Consider the following 26,840-nt stretch of genomic DNA (forward strand, 5'->3'; position numbering starts at 1 on the left):
CAAACCTGTCCCATTCCCACGTCCCAAAGTCCGGAGCAGGGATTCCCAATCCAAGGATTTTTCCTTTTTGGGATTAAATCTCAAAAAAAAGCTCCAAAAAAATGGGAAAAAAAAATTGGAATTTTCCTTCCTGGTTTTCCCGGTGCCCCCACCCCTCGTTAAAATTCCCTTAATTCCGGTCACGGAATTAATTAGAATAATTAATTAATGAATTCCAGGGAGAAATCCGGGAAGCAGCTGCTGGATTTTGGGAAAGGGGGGGGAGAACTGCCGGAATTCTGGGATCATCCCACCGGAATAATCGGGATGGGAATTGAGGTGGATTTTTACCGGAATTCCCATTTTTTCCTCCAAAAATCCCACGGAATTCCCACCTGGGAGCGAATTCCCAGAAATTCCAGAGCTGCCCCAACCCAGGAAGAGGCCGGAAAATCGGGATCATCCCCCGGGAATAACGGGGATGGGAATTGAGGTGGTTTTTTACCAGAATTCCCCATTTTTCCACCCAAAATCCCACGGAATTCCCAGAAAATCCAGAGCTGCCCCACCCCAGCAAAGATTCCGGGAAGAAGCCGGAACATCGGGATCATCCCACCGGAATGGGATGGGAATTGAGACATTTTTTTCCTGGAATTCCTGTTTTTCCTCCAAAAATCCCTTGGAATTCCCAGAAATTCCAGAGCTGCCCCACCCCAGGAAGAGGCCGGAAAATCGGGATCATCCCCCGGGAATAACGGGGATGGGAATTGAGGTGGTTTTTTACCAGAATTCCCCATTTTTCCACCCAAAATCCCACGGAATTCCCAGAAAATCCAGAGCTGCCCCACCCCAGCAAAGATTCCGGGAAGAAGCCGGAACATCGGGATCATCCCACCGGAATGGGATGGGAATTGAGACATTTTTTTCCTGGAATTCCTGTTTTTCCTCCAAAAATCCCTTGGAATTCCCAGAAATTCCAGAGCTGCCCCACCCCAGGAAGAGGCCGGAACATCGGGATCATCCCCCGGGAATAACCGGGATGGGAATTGAGGGGGTTTTTTACCGGAATTCCTGTTTTTCCTCCAAAACTCCCTTGGAATTCCCAGAAATTCCAGCGCTGCCCCACCCCAGGAAGAGGCCGGAACATCGGGATCATCCCCCGGGAATAACGGGGATGGGAATTGAGGTGGTTTTTTACCGGAATTCCCCATTTTTCCACCCAAAATCCCACGGAATTCCCGGAAAATCCAGGGCTGCCCCACCCCAGGAAGAGGCCGGAATATCGGGATCATCCCACCGGAATGGGATGGGAATTGCGACAGTTCTTTCCCAGAATTCCCTTTTTTTTCCCCCAAATCCCATGGAATTCCCACCTGGGAGTGAATTCCCAGAAATTCCAGGGCTGCCCCACCCCAGCAAAGATTCCGGGAAGAAGCCGGAACATCGGGATCGTCCCCCGGGAATAACCGGGATGGGAACCGAGGCGTTTCTTGCCCGGAATTCCCGTTTCTCCCCCCAGGTCCCGCGCCATTCCCACCTGGGCTCCGGGCTCTTCCGGGCTTTTCCCGGAGTCGGGCGGGGGCAGCCCCAGGACGGAGGCCAGGGCCGCGTCCAGCAGCTCGGAGCGCTCGGCATCGCTCAGCGGCGGCTCCAGGGCGCTGGAAATCCGGGATAAGGGAAAATCCGGCAACGGGAAGCCCCAGCGGCAGCGAGGGACGGGAATTAATGGGAATTTTCGGGAATGATTGAGGATTAATTGGGAATTATTGGGGATTATGGGGGATTATTAGGGATTAATGGGGATTTACTGGGAATTAATTGGGAATTATCGGGGATTATCGGGATTATTTGGAATTACGGGGGATTTATTGGGAATTAACTGGGAATTATCGGGGATTATTAGGGATCATTTGGAATTATTGGGGATTATTGGGGATTAATGGGAATTAATTGGGAATTATTAGCGATTATTAGGAATTAATTGGGATTTATTTGGGAATTATTAAGGATTAATAGGAATTAATTGGGAATTATTGGGGATTATTAGGGATTATTTGGAATTATTGGGGATTATTGGGGATTAATGGGAATTAATTGGGAATTATTAGCGATTATTAGGAATTAATTGGGAATTATTGGGAATTAACTGGAATTATTGGGGATTATTGAGAATTATTGGGAATTATTGGGGATTAATGGGAATTATTGGGAATTATTCAGGATTATTGGGAATTAATGGAAATTATTGGGGAATTATTGGCAATTACTAAGGATCAATTGGGAATTATTGGGAATTATTAAAGATTAATTGGGAATTATTGGGGATTATTGGGGATTAATTTGAATTATTCAGGATAGTTGGGAATTAATGGGAGTTAATTGGGAATTATTGGGAATTATTAAGGATTAATTGGGAATTATTGGGAATTATTGGGGATTAACTGGAATTATTGGGGATTATTGGGGATTAATGGGAATCAATGGAAATTATTAAGGAGTTATTGGGAATTAATGGGGATTAATGGGGAAATAATGGGGATTGATGGGAATTAAAGGGAATTATTAAGGATCTACTGAAAATTAACTGGAATTTTTAAGGATTAATTGGGAATTATTGGAGGTTATTAAGGATTAATTGGAATGATTGAGAATTATTGGGAATTAATGGGAATTAATAAGGATTGATTGGAATGCTTGGGATTATTGGGGATTAATGGGAATTAATGGAAATTATTAAGGAGTTATTGGGAATTAATGGGGATTTTCGGGGATTAATTGGGAATTATTGGGAATTACTGGCAATTATTAGGAATTAATTGGGGATTGCTGGGGATTAATGGGAGTTATTGGGGATTATTGGGAATTATTTCAGATTATTTGGGATTATTGGGAATTAATTGGGAATTATTCAATTCCAAGAAGTCTCGGCGTTCCTGGGATTTTGGGGATTCCCAAGAATCCAACCCCAAATCCCAAATCCCGATCCTGGAATTCCCGGGATTTCGGCAATTCCCACAGATCCAACCCCAAATCCGAAATCCCAGCCCATTCACAAATCCCGATCCCAGAATTCCTGGGATTTCAGCAATTCCCAAGGATCCAACCCCAAATCCCAAATCCCAATCGCAGAATTCCCGGAATTTGGCAATTTCCAAGGATCCAACCCCAAATCCCAAATCCCGATCCCAGAATTCCTGGGATTTCGGTGGTTCCCGAGGATCCAATCCCAAATCCCGATCCCGGAATTGCCAGATTTTGGGGATTCCCAAGGATCCAACCCCAAATCCCAAATCCCAATCCCAGAATTCCCGGATTTTGGGGATTCCCGAGGATCCAACCCCAAATCCCAAATACCAAATCCCGATCCCGAATTCCCGGGATTCCGGCGTTCCCGAGGATCCAACCCCAAACCCCAAGTCCCAAATCCCCATCCCAGAATTCCCGGGATTCCGGCGTTCCCGAGGATCCAACCCCAAACCCCAAATCCCAAATCCCCATCCCAGAATTCCCGGATTTTGGGGATTCCCGAGGATCCAACCCCAAACCCCAAGTCCCAAATCCCGATCCCGAATTCCCGGGATTCCGGCGTTCCCGAGGATCCAACCCCAAATCCCAAGTCCCAAATCCCGATCCCGGAATTCCCGGGATTCCGGCGTTCCCAAGGATCCAACCCCAAATCCCAAATCCCAAATCCCGATCCCGGAATTCCCGGGATTCCGGCGTTCCCGAGGATCCAACCCCAAACCCCAAGTCCCAAATCCCGATCCCGGAATTCCCGGGATTCCGGCGTTCCCGAGGATCCAACCCCAAACCCCAAGTCCCAAATCCCGATCCCAGAATTCCTGGGATTTTGGCGTTCCCGAGGATCCAACCCCAAATCCCAAATCCCAAATCCCGATCCCAGAATTCCCGGATTTTGGGGATTCCCGAGGATCCAACCCCAAATCCCAAATCCCAAATCCCGATCCCGGAATTCCCGGGATTCCGGCGTTCCCGAGGATCCAACCCCAAATCCCAAGTCCCAAATCCCCATCCCGGAATTCCTGGAATTTGGCAATTCCCAAGGATTCAATCCCAAATCCCGATCCTGGAATTCCCTGGAGCGGCTCCAGGGGCTCCGGCGTTCCCGGAATTCCCAGGATTTCAGCCGTTCCTGGGATTTGGGCGTTCCCGAGGATCCAACCCCAAACCCCAAGTCCCAAATCCCGATCCCGGAATTCCCGGGATTTCGGCGTTCCCAAGGATCCAACCCCAAATCCCAAATCCCAAATCCCGATCCCGAATTTCCGGATTTTGGGGATTCCCGAGGATCCAACCCCAAATCCCAAATCCCGATCCTGGAATTGCCGGATTTTGGGGATTCCCGAGGATCCAACCCCAAACCCCAAGTCCCAAATCCCGATCCCGGAATTCCCGGGATTCCGGCGTTCCCGAGGATCCAACCCCAAATCCCAAGTCCCAAATTCCCATCCCAGAATTCCCGGATTTTGGGGATTCCCGAGGATCCAACCCCAAACCCCAAGTCCCAAATCCCGATCCCGGAATTCCCGGGATTCCGGCGTTCCCGAGGATCCAACCCCAAATCCCAAATCCCAAATCCCGATCCCGGAATTCCCGGGATTCCGGCGTTCCCGAGGATCCAACCCCAAACCCCAAGTCCCAAATCCCGATCCCGGAATTCCCGGGATTCCGGCGTTCCCGAGGATCCAACCCCAAATCGCAAGTCCCAAATCCCCATCCCGGAATTCCTGGAATTTGGCAATTCCCAAGGATTCAATCCCAAATCCCGATCCTGGAATTCCCTGGAGCGGCTCCAGGGGCTCCGGCGTTCCCGGAATTCCCAGGATTTCAGCCGTTCCTGGGATTTGGGCGTTCCCGAGGATCCAACCCCAAATCCCAAGTCCCAAATCCCGGTCCCGGAATTCCCGGGATTTCGGCGTTCCCGAGGATCCAACCCCAAACCCCAAGTCCCAAATCCCCATCCCAGAATTCCCGGATTTTGGGGATTCCCGAGGATCCAACCCCAAATCCCAAATCCCAAATCCCGATCCCAGAATTCCCGGGATTCCGGCGTTCCCGAGGATCCAACCCCAAATCCCAAATCCCAAATCCCGATCCCGGAATTCCCGGGATTCCGGTGTTCCCGAGGATCCAACCCCAAACCCCAAGTCCCAAATCCCGATCCCGGAATTCCCGGGATTCCGGCGTTCCCGAGGATCCAACCCCAAACCCCAAGTCCCAAATCCCGATCCCGGAATTCCCGGGATTCCGGCGTTCCCGAGGATCCAACCCCAAACCCCAAGTCCCAAATCCCGGTCCCGGAATTCCCGGGATTCCGGCGTTCCCGAGGATACACCAGGTGCGCGCAGGCGCTCAGCGCTCGCTGCCGCAGCCGCGTCCGCAGCGCGTCCGGAGGCTCCGCCCGGAGGAATTCCTGGGAACGGGGACGGAATGCTCTGGAATGTCCCCTCCGGAACGTTCCACGGGCATCCCGAGGGCTCCGGAGGCATCCGTCAGCCATCCCAGCATCCAGACCAGTCCATCCCAGTCCATCCCAGTCCATCCCAGTCCATCCCAGTATCCATTCCCAGTCCATCCCAGTCCATCCCAGTCCATCCCAGTCCCATCCCAGTCCCATCCCAGTCCATCCCAGTCCATCCCAGTCCATCCCAGTCCATCCCAGTACATCCCAGTCCATCCCAGTACATCCCAGTCCATCCCAGTACATCCCAGTACATCCCAGTTCATCCCAGTCCATCCCAGTCCATCCCAGTACATCCCAGTACATCCCAGTACATCCCAGTCCATCCCAGTCCATCCCAGTTCCATCCCAGTATCCATTCCCAGTCCATCCCAGTCCATTCCCAGTCCCATCCCCGTTCATCCCAGTCCCTCCCAGTCCCCTCCCAGTCCATCCCAGTTCCATCCCAGTCCATTCCCAGTCCATCCCAGTCCATCCCAGTCCCTCCCAGTCCATTCCCAGTCCCTCCCAGTCCCTCCCAGTCCCTCCCAGTCCATTCCCAGTCCATCCCAGTTCCATCCCAGTCCCATCCCTGTTCATCCCCGTTCATCCCAGTTCCATCCCAGTCCATCCCGGTCCATCCCAGTACATCCCAGTTCATCCCAGTCCATCCCAGTACATCCCGGTCCATTCCCAGCATCCATCCCGGTCCATCCCAGTCCATCCCAGTTCTATCCCAGTCCATTCCCAGTCCCTCCCAGTCCATCCCAGTCCATCCCAGTCCATCCCGGTCCATTCCAGTATCCATTCCCAGTCCATCCCAGTATCCATTCCCAGTCCATCCCGGTCCATCCCAGTTCCCTCCCAGTCCATCCCAGCATCCATCCCAGTCCATCCCGGTCCATTCCCAGTATCCATTCCCAGTCCATCCCAGTTCATCCCAGCATGCATCCCAGTTCCCTCCCAGTCCATCCCAGTATCCCTCCCAGTATCCAGCCCAGTCCATCCCAGTATCCATTCCCAGTCCATCCCAGTATCCATCCCAGTCCATCCCAGTATCCATCCCAGTCCATCCCAGTCCATTCCCAGTCCATTCCCAGTCCATTCCCAGTCCATCCCAGTCCATCCCAGTCCCTCCCAGTCCATCCCAGTCCATCCCAGTCCATTCCCAGTCCATTCCCAGTCCATTCCCAGTCCATCCCAGTTCATCCCGGTCCATCCCAGTCCATTCCCAGTCCATTCCCAGTCCATCCCAGTCCATCCCAGTCCCTCCCAGTCCATCCTGGTCCATTCCCAGTATCCATTCCCAGTCCCTCCCAGTCCATTCCCAGTCCATCCCAGTATCCATCCCAGTCCATCCCGGTCCATTCCCAGTCCATCCCAGTCCATTCCCAGTCCATTCCCAGTCCATTCCCAGTCCATCCCAGTTCATCCCGGTCCATCCCAGTCCATTCCCAGTCCATCCCAGTCCATTCCCAGTCCATCCCAGTCCCATCCCAGTCCCATCCCAGTCCCATCCCAATCCATCCCAGTCCATCCCAGTCCATCCCAGTTCATCCCAGTCCCATCCCAGTCCCATCCCAGTCCATCCCAGTATCCATCCCACTCCATCCCAATATCCATCCCAGTTCCTCCCAGTCCATCCCAGTCCATCCCAGTCCATCCCAGTATCCATCCCAGTTCCATCCCAGTCCATTCCCAGTTCCCTCCCAGTCCATCCCAGTATCCATTCCCAGTTCCATCCCAGTCCATCCCAGTCCATCCCAGTCCATCCCAGTATCCATTCCCAGTCCATCCCAGTATCCAGCCCAGTCCATTCCCAGTATCCAGCCCAGTCCATCCCGGTCCATCCCAGTCCATTCCCAGTATCCATTCCCAGTATCCATTCCCAGTCCATCCTAGTCCCTCCCAGTCCATCCCAGTCCATTCCCAGTCCATCCCAGTCCATCCCAGTATCCATTCCCAGCATCCATCCCAGTCCAGCCCAGTCCATCCCAGTCCATCCGGGTCCATTCCGGTCCATTCCCAGTATCCATTCCCAGTCCATCCCAGTATCCAGCCCAGTCCATCCCAGTCCATCCGGGTCCATTCCCAGTATCCATTCCCAGTATCCATTCCCAGTCCATCCCAGTATCCAGCCCAGTCCATCCCAGTCCATCCGGGTCCATTCCCAGTATCCATTCCCAGTATCCATTCCCAGTCCATCCCAGTATCCATTCCCAGTCCATCCCAGTCCCTCCCAGTCTCACCACCATGAGCGCCACCAGCTCGGCCTTGTGGGCGATGCTGCCGCAGCCGCCGGGGCCGTTCCCGGGACATTTCCCGGGAAAATTCCCAAAAGTCCCGGGAGAATTCCCGGCGCTGCCGCAGGCCAGGGCGCGGCCGATCATGGCGATGCTCCGGGCCAGGCTCAGCTTCAGCGCCGGGTCCTGAGGGACGGAACCGGCACCGGGATCAGCGGGACCGGCGGCCGGAACCGGCGCCGGGATCAACCGGAACCGGCACCGGGATCAGTGGGACCGGCACCGGGATCAGCGGGACCAGCAGCTGGAACCGGCGCCGGGATCAGCGGGACCGGCAGCCGGAACTGGCACTGGGATCGGCCGGAACCGGCACCGGGATCAACCAGAACCGGCACCAGGATCAGCGGGACCGGCAGCCGGAAACGGCACCAGGATCGGCCAGAACTGGCACCGGGATCAACCGGAACCGGCACCGGGATCGGCCGGAACTGGCACCAGGATCAGCGGGACCGGCAGCCGGAACTGGCACTGGGATCGGCCGGAAACGGCACCGGGATCAACCGGAACCGGCACTGGGCTCAGCAGGACTGGCAGCCAGAAACACCACCGGGATCGGCCGGAACCGGCACCGGGATCAACCGGAACCGGCACCGCAATCAGTGAGACCGGCAGCCGGAAACGGCACCGGGATCGGCCGGAACCGGCACCGGGATTGGCCAGAACCGGCACCGGGCTCAGCGGGACCGGCAGCTGGAACCGGCACCGGGATCAACCGGAACTGGCACCAGGATCAGCGGGACCGGCAGCTGGAAACGGCACCGGGATCAGCCGGAACTGGCTCTGGGATCAACCGGAACCGGCACCGGGCTCAGCAGGACCGGCAACTGGAACCGGCGCCGGGATCGGCCGGAACTGGCACCAGGATCAGCGGGACCGGCAGCCGGAAACGGCACCGGGATCAGCCGGAACTGGCTCTGGGATCAACCGGAACCGGCACCGGGCTCAGCAGGACCGGCAACTGGAACCGGCGCCGGGATCGGCCGGACCCGGCACCGGGATCAGCGGGACCGGCAGCCGGAACCGGCACCGGGATCGGCCGGAACCGGCACCGGGATCAACCGGAACCGGCACCAGGCTCAGCGGGACTGGCACAGGGGTCAGAAGGACCAGCAACTGGAACCGGCACCAGGATCGGCCGGAACCGGCACCAGGATCAGCCGGAACCGGCACCGGGATCGGCCGGAACTGGCACCGGGCTCAGCAGGACCGGCAGCCGGAACTGGCACTGGGATCGGCCGGAACCGGCACCGGGATCAACCGGAACCGGCACCAGGCTCAGCGGGACTGGCAACTGGAACCGGCGCCGGGATCGGCCGGAACCGGCACCGGGATCAACCGGAACCGGCACCGCAATCAGTGGGACCGGCAGCCGGAAACGGCACCGGGATCGGCCGGAACCGGCACCGGGATTGGCCAGAACTGGCACCGGGCTCAGCAGGACCAGCAGCTGGAACCGGCACCGGGATCGGCCGGAACCGGCACCAGGATCAGTGGGACCGGCAACTGGAACCGGCACCAGGATCGGCTGGGACCGGCAACTGGAACCAGCACCGGATCAACCGGAACTGGCACCAGGATCAGCGGGACCGGCAGCCGGAAACGGCACCAGGATCAGCCGGAACCGGCTCTGGGATCAACCGGAACCGGCACCGGGCTCAGCAGAACCGGCAACTGGAACCGGCGCCGGGATCGGCCGGACCCGGCACCGGGATCAGCGGGACCGGCAGCCGGAAACGGCACCGGGATCGGCCGGAACCGGCACCGGGATCAACCGGAACCGGCACCAGGCTCAGCGGGACTGGCAACTGGAACCGGCGCCGGGATCGGCCGGACCCGGCACCGGGATCAGCGGGACCGGCAGCCGGAACCGGCACCGGGATCGGCCGGAACCGGCACCGGGATCAACCGGAACCGGCACCAGGCTCAGCGGGACTGGCAACTGGAACCGGCGCCGGGATCGGCCGGAACCGGCACCAGGATCAGCGGGACCGGCAGCTGGAACCGGCACCGGGATCGGCCGGAACCGGCACCGGGATCAGCCGGAACTGGCTCTGGGATCAACCGGAACCGGCACCGGGCTCAGCAGGACCGGCAGCTGGAACTGGCACCGGGATCGGCCAGAACCGGCACCGGGGTCAGCAGGATCGGCCCGGAACTGATGTGGGGATCGGTCTGGAACTGGGATCAGGATCAGCCCGGAACCGGGATTGGGATCAGTGGGATTGGCCCAGAACTGGCATCGGGATCGGCCCGGAACTGGGATTGGGATCAGCCCAGAACTGGGATCGGGATCAGCGGGATCAGTCCGGAACCAGGATTGGGATCGACCCAGAACTGGGATCGGTCCAGAACCAGGATTGGGATCGGCCCAGAACTGGGATCGGTCCAGAACCAGGATTGGGATCGGCCCAGAACTGGGATCAAGATCAGCGGGATTGGCCTGGAGCTGGGATTGGGACCAGCAGGATCGGCCCAGAAATGGGATCGGGATCGGCCCGGAACCAGCATCGAGATCAGCGGGACCCAGAACTGGGATCAGGATCAGCGGGACTGGCCTGAAACTGGGATCGGGATTGGCCCAGAACTGGGATCGGGATTGGCCCAGAACTGGGATCGGGATCAGCAGGATTAGCCCAGAACTGGGATCAGGATTAGCCCAGAACTGGGATCGGGATTAGCCCAGAACTGGGATCAGGATTAGCCCAGAACTGGGATCGGGATTAGCCCAGGACTGGGATCGGGATTGGCAGGATTGTCCCGGAACCAGAATCGGGATCATCAGGATCAGGATTAGCGGGATTGGCCTGGAACCGGGATCAGGATCAGCAGGATTAGCCCAGAACTGGGATCGGGATTGGCCCAGAACTGGGATCGGGATCAGCAGGATTAGCCCAGAACTGGGATCGGGATTAGCCCAGAACTGGGATCGGGATTAGCCCAGAACTGGGATCGGGATTAGCCCAGAACTGGGATCGGGATTAGCCCAGAACTGGGATCGGGATTGGCAGGATTGGCCCGGAACCAGAATCGGGACCATCAGGATCAGGATTAGCGGGATTGGCCCAGAACTGGGACTGGGATTGGCCCAGAACTGGGATCGGGATCAGCGGGATCAGCCCGGAACTGGGATCAGCCCAGAAAACGGGATCATCGGGATTGGGATCAGCCCAGGAACTGGGATCAGCCTGGAACTGGGATCATCGGCATTGGGATGAGCCCAGAAACCGGGATCAGCGGGATTGGGATTATTGGGATTGGGATCATCCCAGTATCCGGGATCAGCAGGATTGGGATCAGCTTGGAAACTGGGATCATCCCAGAAACCGGGACCAGTGGGACTGGGATTATTGGGATTGGGATCATCCCGGAAACCATGATCAGACCAGAACTGGGATCAGCGGGATTGGGATTATCGGGATTGGAATCATCCTGGAAACCAGGATCAGTGGGATTGGGATTATCAGGATTAGGATCATCCTGGAAACCGGGATCATCTTCGAAACCGGGATCAGCGGGATTGGGATTATCGGGATTGGGATCAACCCAGAAACCGGGATCAGCGGGATTGGGATTATCGGGATTGGGATCATCCTGGAAACCGGGATCAGTGGGACTGGGATCATCGGGATTGGGATCAGCTTGGAAACCGGGATCAGCCCAGAAACCGGGATCAGCGGGATTGGGATTATCGGGATTGGGATCATCCTGGAAACCGGGATCAGCTTGGAAACCGGGATCAGTGGGACTGGGATCATCGGGATTGGGATCAGCTTGGAAACCGGGATCAACGCTAAAAAGTCTGGGATAGAATGAAATAAAACCTAAATAAAACCAAAACGAAGCGGAACGGAATACAAAACAAAAATCTGGGAAAAATCCGAGAATCCCAGCAAAACCCAGGAATGCCAGAACAATCCAGGAATCCCAGAAAAAATCCGGGAATTCTGGAAAAGTCTGGGAATTCTTTACGGAAGCCGTTAGTGCCAGCGGGGGAGAGGCGTTAGAGGAGCCCAAGGAAGGATTCCTGACGGGAAAATTCCATGGAAAACCCCGGGAATGTCCCAACCCCAGCCCTCGGAATCCCCGGGATGGGGAAAACCTCGGGATTTATCCCGAGGGAAGCTCCTGGGGGGATTTTGGGATGGATCCAGGGCTGGGGAGGCCTTTGGGAAGATCGGGAATTCCAGGGGATTTTCCGGAATTCTGGGATCACGGAATTCCAGAATAATGGAATTACTGAAATATGGGATCGTGGAATTGATGGGATTTATGGAATTCTGGGATCACGGGATTCCAGATTCATGGAATTACGGGATTCCAGACTCGCTGAATTCTGGGATCATGGAATCGTGGAATTTATGGAATCATGGAATTCTGGGATCACAGAATTACAGAATAATGGAATTACTGATTATGGGATCGCGGAATTGATGGGATTTATGGAATTCTGGGATCACGGAATTCCAGATTCATGGAGTTACGGGATTCCAGAATCTGGGAATTACGGAATTCCGAGATCATGGAAGCATGAAATTTATGGAATGACGGGATCGCAGAATTCCAGAATTATGGAATTTCCTGAATCATGGAATTTCAGATTCATGGAATTATGGGATCGTGGAATCGTGGAATTTATGGAATGATGGAATTCCAGAATAACGGAATTACCGAAATATGGGATTGTGGAATTTATGGGATTTATGGAATTCCGGGATCACGGGATTCCAGATTCATGGAATTATGGGATTCCAGAATCGGGGAATTATTGAATTCCGAGATCATGGAATCATGGAATTTATGGAATGACAGGATCGTGGAATTCCAGATTCACGGAATTGTGGAAGTTATGGAACGATGGAATTCCAGGATCAAGGAATTTATGGAATCGTGGAATTATGAAATCAGGGAATTCCAGGACCGTGGAATTAGTGAATTCTGGGATCACGGAATTCCTGAATTCTGGGATCAGGGAATTCCAGGATCGTGGAATTGATGGCATTGTGGAAAGTCACCCCAGGACATTCGGGATCGTGGAATTCTGGAGTTGCTGGATTGCAAAATTCCAGAATTATGGAATTCTGAGATCCCTGAATTATGGAACCGTGGAATTCCGGAACCGGGGAATCACGGAATTCCGGGATCACGGCATCACGGGATAGCGGAATTCCAGAATCAAGGGATCGTGGCCTTCACGAAGTTCATGGAATTCCGGGATCGTGGAATTTCTGGAATCATGGGATTTAAGATTCGCGGAATTCCGGGATCGTGGATTTGCGGAATTCTTGGATCACAGAATTCTCGGATTCTGGGACTGTGGAATTCTGGGATCATCTGGGTCCAGCCCCACCCACCAGGAAAGGCCTTTTCCCATCCCTTTTTCCCCGGAATTTTCCCAGGAATTTCCCCGGGAATTCCGTTGTTTTCTCGGGAAGCGCTTCCAGCCCGGAAGGAGAGGAAAAGGCGGAAAGAGGGAAAATCCCAAGGCCAATCCCAAAATTCCCTACCTTGGTCTCTACTTTGATTCCCAGAACCTGAACGGGCGGAAAAACCAAAATTCCCATCAGGAAAATCCCAAAGGGAAGGAACAAAATTCCCGTGGGAAAAGCAAAATTCCCTTGGAAAAAAACCCAAATTCCATCAGGAAACCCCAAATCCCAGCGGGGAAAGAACCAGATCCCATTGGGAAAAACCAAAATTCCAGTCGGAAAAGCCGATCCCAGTGGGAAAAGCTGAAATTCCGTCGGGGGAAAAAAAAAACAAATCCCATCAGGAATAACAAAATTCCGGGGGGGGGGCGGGGAACCCAAATTCCGTCGGAGAAATCCAAAATTCCATCAGGAAAAAGCCAAAATCCCATTGGGAAAACCCAAAATTCCAGGGTGGGGGGGGAAACCCCAAATTCCGTCGTGGAAAGCCAAAATTCCATCAGGAAAAAGCCAAAATCCCATTGGGAAAACCCAAAATCCCGTTGGGAAAAAAATGAAATTCCACTGGAAAATCCGAAATCCCCTCAGGAAAAAAAAAAAACCAACCCGAAATTCCAGGGAGAAAAAAATTCCCCAAATTTCCTTGGCTGAAAGCCAATCTCAAAACCGCCGAAACCCCGGGAATGACCCCGCCCCTTTCCTTTTTTAATTTTCGGGAAAACCTCTCACCAAATCCCAGAAAATTCCCGGGAAATTCACGGAGAATTCCTGGGAAATCCCAGAAAATTCCCAAGAAATTCCTGGAAAATTCCCGGGAAGTCACGAAAAATTTCCGGAAAACTCCCAGAAAATTAAAAAAAAAAAAAAAAAAAAAAAAATTGGAAAATTCCCGGAAAATTCGCAGAAAATTCACAGAAAATTCCCAGAAAATCCATGAAAAATTCCCAGAAAATTCCAGGAAAATTTCCAAGAAGTTCCCCAAAAAATTTCAGACAGTTCCCGGGAAACTCCTGAAAAATTCCGGGGAAATATCTGGAAGAATTTCAAAAATTCCCAAAAAATGTCATAAAGTTTCTGGAAAATTACTGTAAAATTCCCAGAAAATTCCGGAAAAATTTCCCCAAATTTTGCAGAAAATCCCTGAAAAAATTACTGAGCAATTCCAAGAAAATTCCTGAAAAAATCCCCCAAAAATTCCCAGAAATTCCCAAAATATTCCTGGAAAATTCCTGGAAAATTAATGGAAAATTCCCAGAAAATTTCCAAATAAATTCCTGGAAAATTCCCAGAAAATTCCCAGAAACTTCCTGAGAAATTAGTGGAAAATTCCCAGAAAATTTCCAGAAAATTCTCAGAAAATTCCTGGAAAATTCCCAGAAAATTTCCAGAAACTTCCTGAGAAATTCTTTGGCAAGTCCCAGAAAATTCCCAGAAAATTCATGGAAAATTCCCAGAAAATTCTGGAAAATTCCTGGCCAATTCCTGAAAAATTCTTGGAAAATTCCTAGAAAATTTCCAGAAACTTCCTGAGAAATTCTTGGGCAATTCTCAGAAAAATTAATGGAAAATTCCCAGAAAATTCATGGAAAATTCCCAGAAAATTTCCAGAAACTTACTGAGAAATTCTTGGGCAATTCCCAGAAAAATCCCAGAAAATTCTCAGAAAATTCCCAGAAAATTTCTAGAAACTTCCTGAGAAATTCTTGGGCCATTAACAGAAAAATCCCAGAAAATTCATGGAAAATTACCAGAAAATTCATGGAAAATTCCCAGAAAATTCCCAGAAAAAAACCAGAAAATTAGTGCAAAATTCCCAGAAAATTCCCAGAAAATTCATGGAAAATTCCCAGAAAATTCCCAGAAAATTCCCAGAGAATTCCTGGAAAGCACTCAGAAAATTCTCGGAAAATTCTCAGAAACTTCCCGAAAAGTCGTAGAAAATTTCCAGGAAATCTCCAGAAAATCCCCCAAAAATCCCTAAAAATCTCCTAGAAAGTTCCCTGGAGAATCCCCAGAAAATCCCCGGAAAATCCGGGAAAATCCCGGGAATTCCCGGGCGCTGACCTTGGTGCGCCCGAGCTGCAGGAGGCTCCCGAGGATCCGCGGCTCCAGGCGCGAGCGCAGCAGCTCCGGCGGCGCCGCCGCGGCCACGCGGCCCCAGCAGAGCGCCAGGGCCCCGCGCTGCCGCTCCGCATCGCCCTCGCCGCGCTCCTGCCGGGAAAACATGCGGAAAAATTGGGAAAAAAATACGGGAAAAGTACTGGGAAAATACGGGGAAAATACAGGGGAAATACGGGGAAAAAGGGAAAAAATACAGGGGAAAAGGGGGAAAATAAAGAGGAAAATGGTCAGGGAAACAGGGGGAAAATGGGAGGAAAAATGGGGAAAAAATGGGAGAAAAAATGGGGGGAAAAATGGGAAAAATACGGGGAAAATACGGGAAAAATGGGAAAAAATGGGAAAAATATGGGAAATATACAGGGAAAAATACGGAAAAAATTCAGGGAAAAATGTCAGGAAAATGGGGGGAAAATGGGAGGAAAAATGGGAAAAAAATGGAGGAAAATATCGGAAAAGGAGGGAAAAATGGGGAAAAATTGGGGAAATGGGGAAAATCTTGGAAAAGGTGGGGAAACGGGGAAAAACATGGGCAAAATCCGGGGAAAAATGAGGAAAAGATGGAAAAAGCCAGGGAAAATGCGGCCGCAGCCGAGCGCCAGGGCCCCGCGCTGCCGCTCCGCAACCCCCTCGCCGCGCTCCTGCCGGGAAAACATGGGGAAAAGTGGGAAAAAAATACGGGAAAAGTACGGGGAAAATACGGGGAAAATACGGGGAAATACGGGGAAAAAGGGAAAAAATACAGGGGAAAAGGGGGAAAATAAAGAGGAAAATGGTCAGGAAAACGGGGGGAAAATGGGAGGAAAAATGGGAGGAAAAATGGGAGGAAAAATGGGAGGAAAAATGGGAGGAAAAATGGCGGAAAAAATGGGAAAAATACGGGGAAAATTGGGGAAAATATGGGAAAAATGGGAAAAAATGGGAAAAACATGGGAAAAATACGGGAAAAATACAGGGAAAAGGGGGGAAAATACAGGGAAAAATGTCATGAAAATGGGGGGAAAATGGGAGGAAAAATGGGAAAAATGGGGGGAAATATCGGGAAAAAGTGGGGAAAATGGGGGGGAAATTGGGGAAAATACGGGGAAAATCTGGAAAATATGGGAAAAATGGGAAAGAATGGGAAAAAAAATGGGAAAAGTACGGGGAAAATACAGGGAAAAAGCGGGCAAATAAAGCGAAAAATGGTCAGGAAAATGGGGGGAAAATGGGGGAAAAAATGGGGGAAAATATAGGAAAAGGTGGGAAAAATGGGGAAAATGGGAAAAATATGGGAAAATGGGGAAAATCTTGGAAAAGGTGGGGAAACGGGGAAAAACATGGGAAAAATCTGGGACAAAAGGGGGAAAAGATGGAAAAAGCCTGGGGAGAAGCCGGGGAAAATGCGGCCGCAGCCGAGCGCCAGGGAAAAAAATACGGGAAAAGTACGGGAAAAATACGGGGAAAATACGGGGAAATACCGGGAAAAATACAGAGAAAAAGAGGGAAAATAAAGTGAAAAATGGTCAGGAAAACAGGGGGAAAATGGGAGGAAAAATGGGAGAAAAAATGGCGCAAAAAATGGGAAAAATACGGGGAAAATACAGGGAAAAGGGGGAAAATACAGGGAAAAATGTCATGAAAATGGGGGGGAAATGGGAGGAAAAATGGGAAAAATGGGGGGAAATATCGGAAAAGGTGGGGAAAATGGGGGGAAAAATGGGGAAAATACGGGGAAAATCGGGAAAATATGGGAAAAATGGGAAAGAATGGGAAAAAAAAACGGGAAAAGTACGGGGAAAATACAGGGAAAAAGCGGGAAAATAAAGCGAAAAATGGTCAGGAAAATGGGGGAAAATGGGGGAAAAAATGGGGGAAAAAATGGGGGAAAATATAGGAAAAGGTGGGAAAAATGGGGAAAAAGGGGAAAAATATGGGAAAATGGGGAAAATCTTGGAAAAGGTGGGGGAAAATGGGGAAAAACATGGGAAAAATATCGGAAAAAAGAGGGAAAAGATGGAAAAAGCCGGGGAAAATGCGGCCGCAGCCGAGCGCCAGGGCCCCGCGCTGCCGCTCCGCATCGCCCTCGCCGCGCTCCTGCCGGGAAAACATGGGGAAAAATTGGGAAAAAAATATGGGAAAAGTATGGGAAAAATACAGGAAAATACCGGGAAAAATACGGGGAAAAAAGGGGGAAAATACAGGGGAAAATACAGGGAAAAAAGGTCAGGAAAATGGGGGAAAATGGGAGGAAAAATGGGAAAAATGGGAGGAAAAATGGGGAAAATATGGGAAAATGCGGAAAAATGTGAAGAAAATTTGGAAAAATGTGAAGAAAATGTGGAAAAGTGTGGGAAAACGTGGAAAAGCCATGGAAAAGCCATGGAAAAACAATGGAAAAACCAGGTAAATATGGAAAAAGTCATGGGGAGAAACATGGGAAAATGTGAGGAAAATGTGGGAAAATGCGGAAAAACCAAGGGAAAACATGGGAAAATGGAAAACACATGGGAGAACCTGGAAAAAGCATGGAAAAATACGGGGGAAACCACGGGAAAACAAGGAAAAAATAGGGAAGAACAAGGAAAAAAAGGGAAAGACGCAGAGAAAAGGGAATTGCAGATTTGGGGAATTTCGGGAATCTCGGGAATTCTGGGCTCCTGGGATTCCAGACTGACGGAATTCCAGATCCACGGAACTGGGGAATTCCTGGAGCGACGGAATCGTGGGCTCCCGGAATTCCGGAGTCACGAAGGGAACGGAATCCCGCGGGACCCCGTTAAAAACCTTGGAAATCCTCCCGAAATCCTGGAATTCCAAGGGACGGCCGGGATATTCCCAAAAATCCCCAGCCCCGGGCCGTTCCCGCCCGTCCCCGTTCCCGTTTTTCCCCAAAATCCCACGGGAATTCCCACCTTGAAGAGGCCGAACAAGCCCTGGGATTTCCTGAAGACGTCGGATTTCTCGAATTCCTCCAACTTTTCCAAAGTTTCTTCCGGATGATTCCGGGCGCAGATCCCGAAGCAGGAAGCCAGACCCTGCGGGAATTCCGGGAAGAAAACCCTGCAGCCGAATTCCCAGGGTTTTTCCAGGGGTTATTCCCAACCCCCGGGCTGCGCCAAGGGAATTCCCGACGGGAATTCCATGAATTCCATGAATTCCGGCAGGAATTCCCTCCTGGGAGGGAATTCCCAGGGAATTTTGGCGGCTCCATCCCTGGAATTCCATGAATTCCATGAATTCCGGCAGGAATTCCCGCCTGGGAGGGAATTCCCAGGGAATTTTGTTGGCTCCATCCCTGAAATTCCATGGAATTCCATGAATTCCGGCAGGAATTCATGCCTGGGATGGAATTCCCAGGGAATTTTGGCGGCTCCATCCATGGAATTCCATGAATTCCATTAATTCCGGTGGGAATTCCCGCCTAGGATGGAATTCCCAGGGAATTTTGATGGGTCCATCCATGGAATTCCATGAATTCCATGAATTCCGGTGGGAATTCCCGCCTAGGATGGAATTCCCAGGGAATTTTGGTGGCTCCATCCCTGGAATTCCATGAATTCCCGGCAGAGGCGGCTGCGGCCAAGGAAAATGGGAATTGGGAATGTTGGAAAAGCTGGAAAAAAGCTGGAAAAACCTCAGCTCCGGGAAGGAATTGAGGAAAAAGCTCCAAAAACTCTGGAATTTGTTTTTTTCCCCTGGAATTTCCAAAGAATCCGGAGCTGCCTCAGCCCTGGATTTGTTCCAGAAGCATCCCGGGATAACGGGAATTCCACGGGTGGAATTCCATGGATTGAAGGGCCCTTCCCAGCCCCAGCAAGCCGCAATTCCAGGATTTTCGTTGGAATTCCCTCAGAATTCCGGAATTTTTGTTGGGATCCCAAGGAATTCCATGATTTTTAGCGGGAATTCCATGGAATTCCAGGATTTTAGTAGGGATCTCACAGAATTCCGCGATTTCAGAAGGGATTCCTTGGAATTCCACCATTTTTAACAGGGATTCCATGGAATTCCAGGATTTTAGTAGGGATCCCAAGGGATTCCAGGATTTTCGTTGGAATTCAACAGAATTCCAGGATTTTCGTTGGGACTCCAAGGAATTCCAGGATTTTTGTTGGGATCCCAAGGAATTCCAGGATTTTAGTCAGAATTCCCACAGAATTCCAGGATTTTAGAAGGGGGATCCATGGAATTCCATTATTTTTAGTGGGAATTCCATGGAATTCCAGAATTTTAGTAGGGATCCCACAGAATTCCAGGAATTTAGTTGGAATTCCATGGAATTCCAGGATTTTCGTTGGGATCCCAAGGAATTCCAGGATTTTACTTGTGATCCCAAGGAATTCCGGCATTTTAATTGGGATCCCAAGGAATTCCAGCATTTTAATTGGGATCCCAAAGAATTCCAGGATTTGAGCTGGGATTCCAAGATTTTTGTCAAGAGTTCTTTGGAATTCCAGGATTTTACCTGGGAATCCCTGGGAATTCCAGGATTTTACATTGAATTCCATGGAATTCCAGGATTTTACCTGGGAATCCCTGGGAATTCCAGGATTTTAGAGAGGATTCCAAGTTTTTTGTCAGAGTTCCTTGGAATTCCAGGATTTTAGCCGGGAATCCCAAGGAATTCCAGGATTTTATAAAGATTCCCTGGAATTCCATTGTTTTAGTTGGAATGCCATGGAATTCCAGGATTTCACTTGTGATCCCAAGGAATTCCAGCATTTTATTTGGGATCCCAAAGAATTCCGGGATTTGAGCTGGGATTCCAAGATTTTTGTCCGAGTTCCTTGGAATTCCTGGATTTTACCTGGGAATCCCTGGGAATTCCAGGATTTGAGCTGGGATTCCAAGATTCTAGTCAGGATTCCTTGGAATTCCAGGATTTTAGTTGGGATCCCAAGGAATTCTGGGATTTTAGAGAGGATTCCTTGGAATTCCAGGATTTCAGAAGGGACTCCTTGAAATTCCAGGATTTTTACCAGGGATTCCATGGAATTCCAGGATTTTACCTGGGAATCCCTGGGAATTCCAGGATTTGAGCTGGGATTCCAAGATTCTAGTCAGGATTCCTTGGAATTCCAGGATTTTAGTTGGGATCCCAAGGAATTCCTGGATTTTAGAGAGGATTCCTTGGAATTCCAGGATTTTTCCAGGAATTCCATGGAATTCCACACTTTTCCCCTCCCTCCCCTCATAAAATCCCAATCCCAGCCCATTCCCAACCCCGGCATTCCCAGGAATTCCCAACCCTGGCCGGGAAGAGCAACTCCACCCCTTTGCCAGGAGGAAAATCCCCCAAATTCCCGAAATTCCCGGAGGATTTTCCATGGATTCCTCACCTCCCGCTCCGCCTCTTCCTGGTACCGGGCGTTTTCCAGGAGCTCCTGGAGCTGCTTCCGGACCAGTTCCTTACTGGGACACAACCCCAGCGCCGTTCCCATGGATCTGTAGAGGAAATTCTGGGGAAAAAAACGGGAATTCCAGCGGGAAAACCCCGGGATGAGGCGGGAGAAATTCCCGTATTTTCCCAATCCTCACCTTTTCCGCCTGGGATCCCTCGGAGGCACGGAGCTGCTGGAACATCTCCGACACCAAGGGGCAAATCCAGGATTTATCCGAGAGGGATGTCAGGGATTCCTGGAGAAACTGGGATAGGGAAAGGGGGGTGGGAATCCCGGGAATTCCAGCCGGGAATCCCGGGCCGCTGGATCCGCACGGAAAAGCGCCGGCACTTTGGAATGTTGGGTTTCCATCCCAAATTCCTGTGGAAAGCTCAGGACCCTTTGGAATTCTCAGTTCCCATCCCGAATTCCCATGGAATGCTCAGGACCCTTTGGAATCTCAATTCCCATCCCGAATTCCCATAGAATGCTCAGGACCCTTTGGAATTCTCAATTCCCATCCCAAATTCCTGTGGAAAGCTCAGGACCCCTTGGAATTCTCAATTCCTACCCCGAATTCCCATGGAATGCTCAGGACCCCTTGGAATTCTCAATTCCTACCCCGAATTCCCATGGAATGCTCAGGACCCCTTGGAATTCTCATTTCCCATCCCGAATTCCCATGGAATGCTCAGGACCCTTTGGAATTCTCAATTCCCATCCCGAATTCCCATGGAATGCTCAGGACCCTTTGGAATTCTCAATTCCCATCCCGAATTCCCATGGAATGCTCAGGACCCTTTGGAATTTTGCTTTTCCCATCCCCAAATTCCCACGGAATGCTGAAAACCCTTTGGAATTTTGCTTTTCCAGCCCAGTTTCCCATGGAAAGCTCAGGACGCTTTGGAATTCTCATTTCCCATCCCGAATTCCCATGGAATGCTGAAGACCCTTTGGAATTCTCAATTCCCATCCCCGAATTCCCACGGAATGCTGAAAACCCTTTGGAATTCTGGTTTTCCCATCCCCAAATTCCCACAGCAAAGCCCTTTGGAATCCTGGTTTTCCACCCTGGATCCCTTTGGAATTCTGATTTTCCGCTCCAAATCCCCATGGAATCCTGCCGATCCTTGGGAATTCTGGTTTCCCACCCTGGATCCCTTTGGAATTCTGATTTTCCGCTCCAATTCCCATGGAATCCCGCTGATCCTTGGGAATTCTGGTTTTCCATCCCAAATTCCCTTTGGAATTCTGATTTTCCACCCCAAAATCCCTTTGGAATTCTGATTTCCCACCCCAAATCCCCATGGAATCCCGCTGATCCTTGGGAATTCTGGTTTCCCACCCCAAAATCCCTTTGGAATTCTGGTTTCCCACCACAAAATCCCTTTGGAATTCTGGGTTTCCCATCCCCAAATCTCCATGGAATGCTCAGGATTCTTTGGAATTCTGGTTTCCCACCCCCCATTCCCGTGGAATTCCGCTGATCCTTGGGAATTCTGGTTTTCCATCGCAAAATCCCCATGGAATTCTGGTTTCCTATCCCAAAATCCCTTTGGAATTCTGATTTCCCACCCCAAATCCCCATGGAATCCCGCTGATCCTTGGGAATTCTGGTTTCCCACCCCAAAATCCCTTTGGAATTCTGGTTTCCCACCCCAAAATCCCTTTGGAATTCTGGTTTTCCGCCCCGGAACCCTTTGGCAATCCCAAATTCCCGGGAAAGGCAGCCTGGCCCCTTTTCCCTCGGGATCCCGATCCCGGATTTCCCCCAGCTCCCGGGGCGTCTCCCTCCCCAATTCCACGGGAAAAACTCCCTGGATTGGAGTTTCCCGCCCTTTCCCCAACCCACGATTCCTTTTCCAGAGGCAAAATCCAGGGAAAACGTTCCCCGGAATTCCCGGGATCGGCACCTGGAGCAGCTTCTCCTCCCATTCCTGCTGGTCCAGGGAATTCTCGGAGTTCTCTGGGGGGAAAAAATCGGGATTTTTGGGAATTCTGAGGGCTCCGGGAATGTGGGGGGAATTCCCCAGGGAAAAGATTTGGGAAACCTGGGAAAAAATTCCCGTGTGGGAAAAGTGGGGAGTGGATCCCATTATCCCACAAATCCCGTTTTTCCACGGATCTCCCCGATCCCATAAATCCCACAAAGGCCATAACACCATCAATCCCACGGATCTCATTGATCCCATAAATTCCACAGATCCCATTATCCCAGTGGATCCCATAAATCCCCTAAATCCCATAAATCCCGTTTCCCCACTGATCCCATCCCCAGAATCCAAAAAATCCCATAAATCCCACAAATCCCATTAATCCCACAAATCCCATTATGCTGTTTTCCCAATGGATCCCATCCCAAAAATCCCCAAAATCCCCAAAATCCCCAAAATCCCATTATCCCATAAATCCCATCTCAGAAATCGCATCATCCCAAAAATCCCATCATCCCAAAAATCTCATTATCCCAAAAATCCCCAAAATCCCTTTATCCTATAAATCCCGTAATCCCATTTTCCCACGGATCCCATCCCAAAAATCCCATAAATCCCACAAATCCCATTATTCCATAAATCCCATTACCGGATTATCCCATTTTCCCAAAGATCCCATCCCATAAATCCCTTCACATTATCCTATTAAACCCATCAATCCCAAAAATCCCATAAATCCCAGTATCCCATTTTCCCACTGGATCCCATCCCACAGATCCCATAAATCCCATTGTCCCATAAATCCCATAAATCCCATTTTCCCAATGGAACCCATCCCATAAATCCCACAAATCCCATTATCGCATTTTCCCAATGGATCCCATCAATCCCATCAATCCCAAAAATCCCACAAATCCCATCAATCCCACAAATCCCATCAATCCCACAAATCCCGCAAATCCCATTTTCCCAATGGATCCCACAAATCCCACAAATCTCATAAATCCCAAAAATCCCACAAATCCCACAAACCCCATCAATCCCATAAATCCCATTTTCCCAATGGAACCCATGCCAAAAATCCCACAAATCCCATTATCCCATTTTCCCAATGGATCCTATTATCCCAAAAATCCCACAAATCCCATCAATGCCATTCTCCCAATGGATCCCATCAATCCCATAAATCCCACAAATCCCATCAATCCCAAAAATCCACAAATCCCATTATCCCATTTTCCCACGGATCCCAAAAATCCCACAAATCCCACTTTCCCAATGGATCCCACAAATCCAGCAAATCCCATAAATCCCATTATCCCATTTTCCCAATGGATCGCATTATGCCAAAAATCCCACAAATCCCACAAATCCCAAAAATCCAACAAATCCCATTTTCCCAATGGATCCCATCAATCCCATCCATTGCAAAAATCCCACAAATCCCATCAATCCAGGCAATCCCACAAATGCCGTCAATCCCATAAATCCCCAAAATCCATTATCCCATTTTCCCAGCGGATCCCACAAATGCCCCAAATCCCATAAATCCCAAAAATCCCATTATCCCATTTTCTCAATGGATCCCGCAAATCCCATAAATCCCACAAATCCCACAAATCCCACAAGTCCCATTTTCCCAATGGATCCCATAAATCCCAAAAACCCCACAGATCCCATTTTCCCATGGATCCCATAAATCCCAAAAACCCCACAGATCCCATTTTCCCAATGGATCCCACAAATCCCGCAAATCCCGCAAATCCCATTTCCCCCCTTCCCCAAAAAACCGGTTCAAGCTCCCCGCAATCCCCGTTCCCGCATTTCCCCGTCCGGGGTTTTTCCGGGACGGGGAAATTCCCAAAATTGGGGATTTTTTTTTTCCCCCGGGATCCTTCGGGGTTTTCCCACCTTCCAGGTGCCGCAGGAGTTTTGGGATTTCCGCGTCCCAGGATTTTTCCAGCTCGGGGAGGATCCGGAGCTCCCGGAGCAGGCGCAGGGCGGGGCCGCCGCGGCCGCCGCCCGCCCGGGGCTGCGAGGAAACCGCCTGGGAAAACGGGAACGGCGGGGAAATTGGGATTGAGATCGGGAAAATCGGGAAAAACGGGAATGAGAACGGGAAAAACGGAAAAAACGGAATAACGGGAATGAAAACCGCCTGGGAAAACGGGAACGGCGGGGAAATCGGGATTGAGATCGGGGAAATCGAGAAAAACGGGAATGAAAATTACCCAGGAAACGGGAAAAACCGGAAAAACGGGAATGAAAATGGGAAAAACGGGAATAACGGGAATGAAAACCGCCTGGGAAAACGGGAACGGCGGGGAAATCGGGATTGAGATCGGGGAAATCGGGAAAAACGGGAATGAGAATGGGAAAAATGGGAATGAAAAACGGGAAAAATGGGAATGAAAAACGGGAAAAATGGGAATAAAAATGGGGAAAACGGGAATGAAAATGGGGAAATGGGAATGAAAACAGGAAAACTGGGAATAACGGGAATGAAAACCGCCTGGGAAAGAAAACCGCCTGGGAAAACGGGAACGGCGGGGAAATCGGGATTGAGATCGGGAAAATCGGGAAAACGGGAATGAGAACGGGAAAAACAGGAATAATGGGAATGAAAACCGCCTGGGGAAAACGGGAAAAACGGGAATGAAAACAGGAAAATCGGGATTGAAAATGGGAAAATCAGGAAAAACAGGAATGAAAACCAGCCAGGGAAATGGGAAAAACAGGAAAATCAGGAAAAACGGGAATGAGAATGGGAAAAACGGGAATGAAACTGGGAAAAATGGGAATAATGGGAAATGAAAACTGCCTGGAAAAGTGGGAAAATTGGGAATAAAAACCACCTGGAGAAGGGGAGAATCGGGAATAAAACTGGGAATTCCGGTGGGGAGAGGAAAAATGGGAATCTGGAGCGGGATTTCCGGGGAAAAATTGGGAATTTGCGGTGGAATTCTGGGGAAAATGTGGGAACGTGAGCTGGGATTCCAGAGGAAAAAGACAGGAAAATCCGGGGAATGCTGAAATCCGGGAATTCTGGAATTCCGGGAAGGAGAAAATACGGGAATTCCAGGTTTTTGGGGAAATCTGGGGAATTCCAGGTTTTTGGGAAATCCGGGAATTCAGGAATTCTGGGAACGAGAAAATCCATGAATTCCAGGTTTTTGGGAAATCCGGCGGAAATCGGGGAATTCTGGAATTCCGGGAAGGAGAAATCCGGGAATTCCGGAATTCCAGGAATGAGAAAATCCGTTAATTCCAGGTTTTTAGGAAATCCGGGAGGGCTGAAATCAGGGAATTCCAGAATTCTGGGAACGAGAAAATTCCCAGGAATTCCCAGAAAATTCCCAGGAAATTCCAGGAAAATTCCCAGGAAATTCCAGGAAATTCCAGGAAAATTCCCAGAAAACTCCCAGGAAATTCCAGGAAAATTCCCAGAGAATTCCTGAAAACTCCCAGGAAATTCCCAGAGAATTCCCAGAAAACTCCCTGGACACTCCTAGGAAATTCCAGGAAAATTCTCAGAAAACTCCCAGGAAATTCCAGGAAAATTCCCAGAGAATTCCCGGGAAATTCCCCAAAAAATCCCTACAGAATTCCCAGGGCACTCCCAGAGAATTCCCAGCGTATTCCCAGGAAAATTCCTGGAAAATTCCCAGAGAATTCCCAGGGTATTCCCAGGAAAATTCCTGGAAAATTCCCAGAAAACTCCCTGGACACTCCCAGGAAATTCCAGGAAAATTCCCAGAGAATTCCCAGGGTATTCCCAGGAAAATTCCCAGGGTATTCCCAGGAAATTCCAGGAAAATTCCCGGAGAGTTGCCGGAAATTCCGGAAGCCCCCGTGCCGCACTCACCAGCAGCCGCGCGGTCAGGGCCTGCGGGGACGGCAGAGTTCCTGGGAAAAGAAGAACGGCCGAGGGAAAAATCAACGCCGGGATTTTCCCCGCCCCGTCCCAAACCCCCGCGCACTTCCCCGGAATCCCTGAGCGCTCCCGGGGCCTTTCCAAGGATTCCCCGGGGTTCCCGCGATTTCCCGGGATTTTTCCCAAGGATTTCTGGGGATTTCCTGAGGGTTTCCCCAGGGATTTCCCGGGGATTTCCTGGGGATTTCCTGAGGATTTCCCCAGGAATTTCCGGGGATTTCCTGGGGATTACCCGAGAATTTCTTGGGATTTTCCAGGATTTCCAAGGATTTCCGGGGTATTTCCAAGGATTCCCAAGGATTTCCTGGGGATTTTATGGGAT

The 26,840-nt window shown here is 50.8% G+C and overlaps 2 protein-coding genes across 2 annotated transcripts in view; both read right to left on the minus strand.

The window, feature by feature from the left end:
- LOC137466700 (maestro heat-like repeat-containing protein family member 1) overlaps positions 1-13,279 on the minus strand; it is a 57,428-nt gene extending 44,149 nt beyond the window's left edge. Inside the window, exons 1-4 of the mRNA XM_068178384.1 lie at positions 13,248-13,279; positions 7,690-7,869; positions 5,334-5,413; positions 1,517-1,637 (exon numbers count right to left, since the gene is read on the minus strand). Of these exons, the coding sequence (XP_068034485.1) occupies positions 1,517-1,637; positions 5,334-5,413; positions 7,690-7,830 (342 nt within the window). The 5' untranslated portion in view covers positions 7,831-7,869; positions 13,248-13,279. The remainder of the gene's footprint in view (positions 1-1,516; positions 1,638-5,333; positions 5,414-7,689; positions 7,870-13,247) is intronic.
- Positions 13,280-15,146: 1,867 nt separating this feature from the next.
- LOC137466699 (maestro heat-like repeat-containing protein family member 1) lies at positions 15,147-22,637 on the minus strand. The gene is made up of 5 exons (XM_068178383.1): positions 22,564-22,637; positions 20,808-20,915; positions 20,609-20,728; positions 18,182-18,304; positions 15,147-15,380 (listed from the first exon to the last, which is right to left on the minus strand). The coding sequence occupies exons 2-5, from the start codon at positions 20,850-20,852 to the stop codon at positions 15,147-15,149; spliced, it is 522 nt and encodes a 173-aa protein (XP_068034484.1). The 5' UTR covers positions 20,853-20,915; positions 22,564-22,637.
- Positions 22,638-26,840: the final 4,203 nt, after the last annotated feature.

Source organism: Anomalospiza imberbis, unplaced genomic scaffold, assembly GCF_031753505.1.
Source record: "Anomalospiza imberbis isolate Cuckoo-Finch-1a 21T00152 unplaced genomic scaffold, ASM3175350v1 scaffold_422, whole genome shotgun sequence".
NCBI classification, from domain to species: Eukaryota; Metazoa; Chordata; class Aves; order Passeriformes; family Viduidae; genus Anomalospiza; species Anomalospiza imberbis.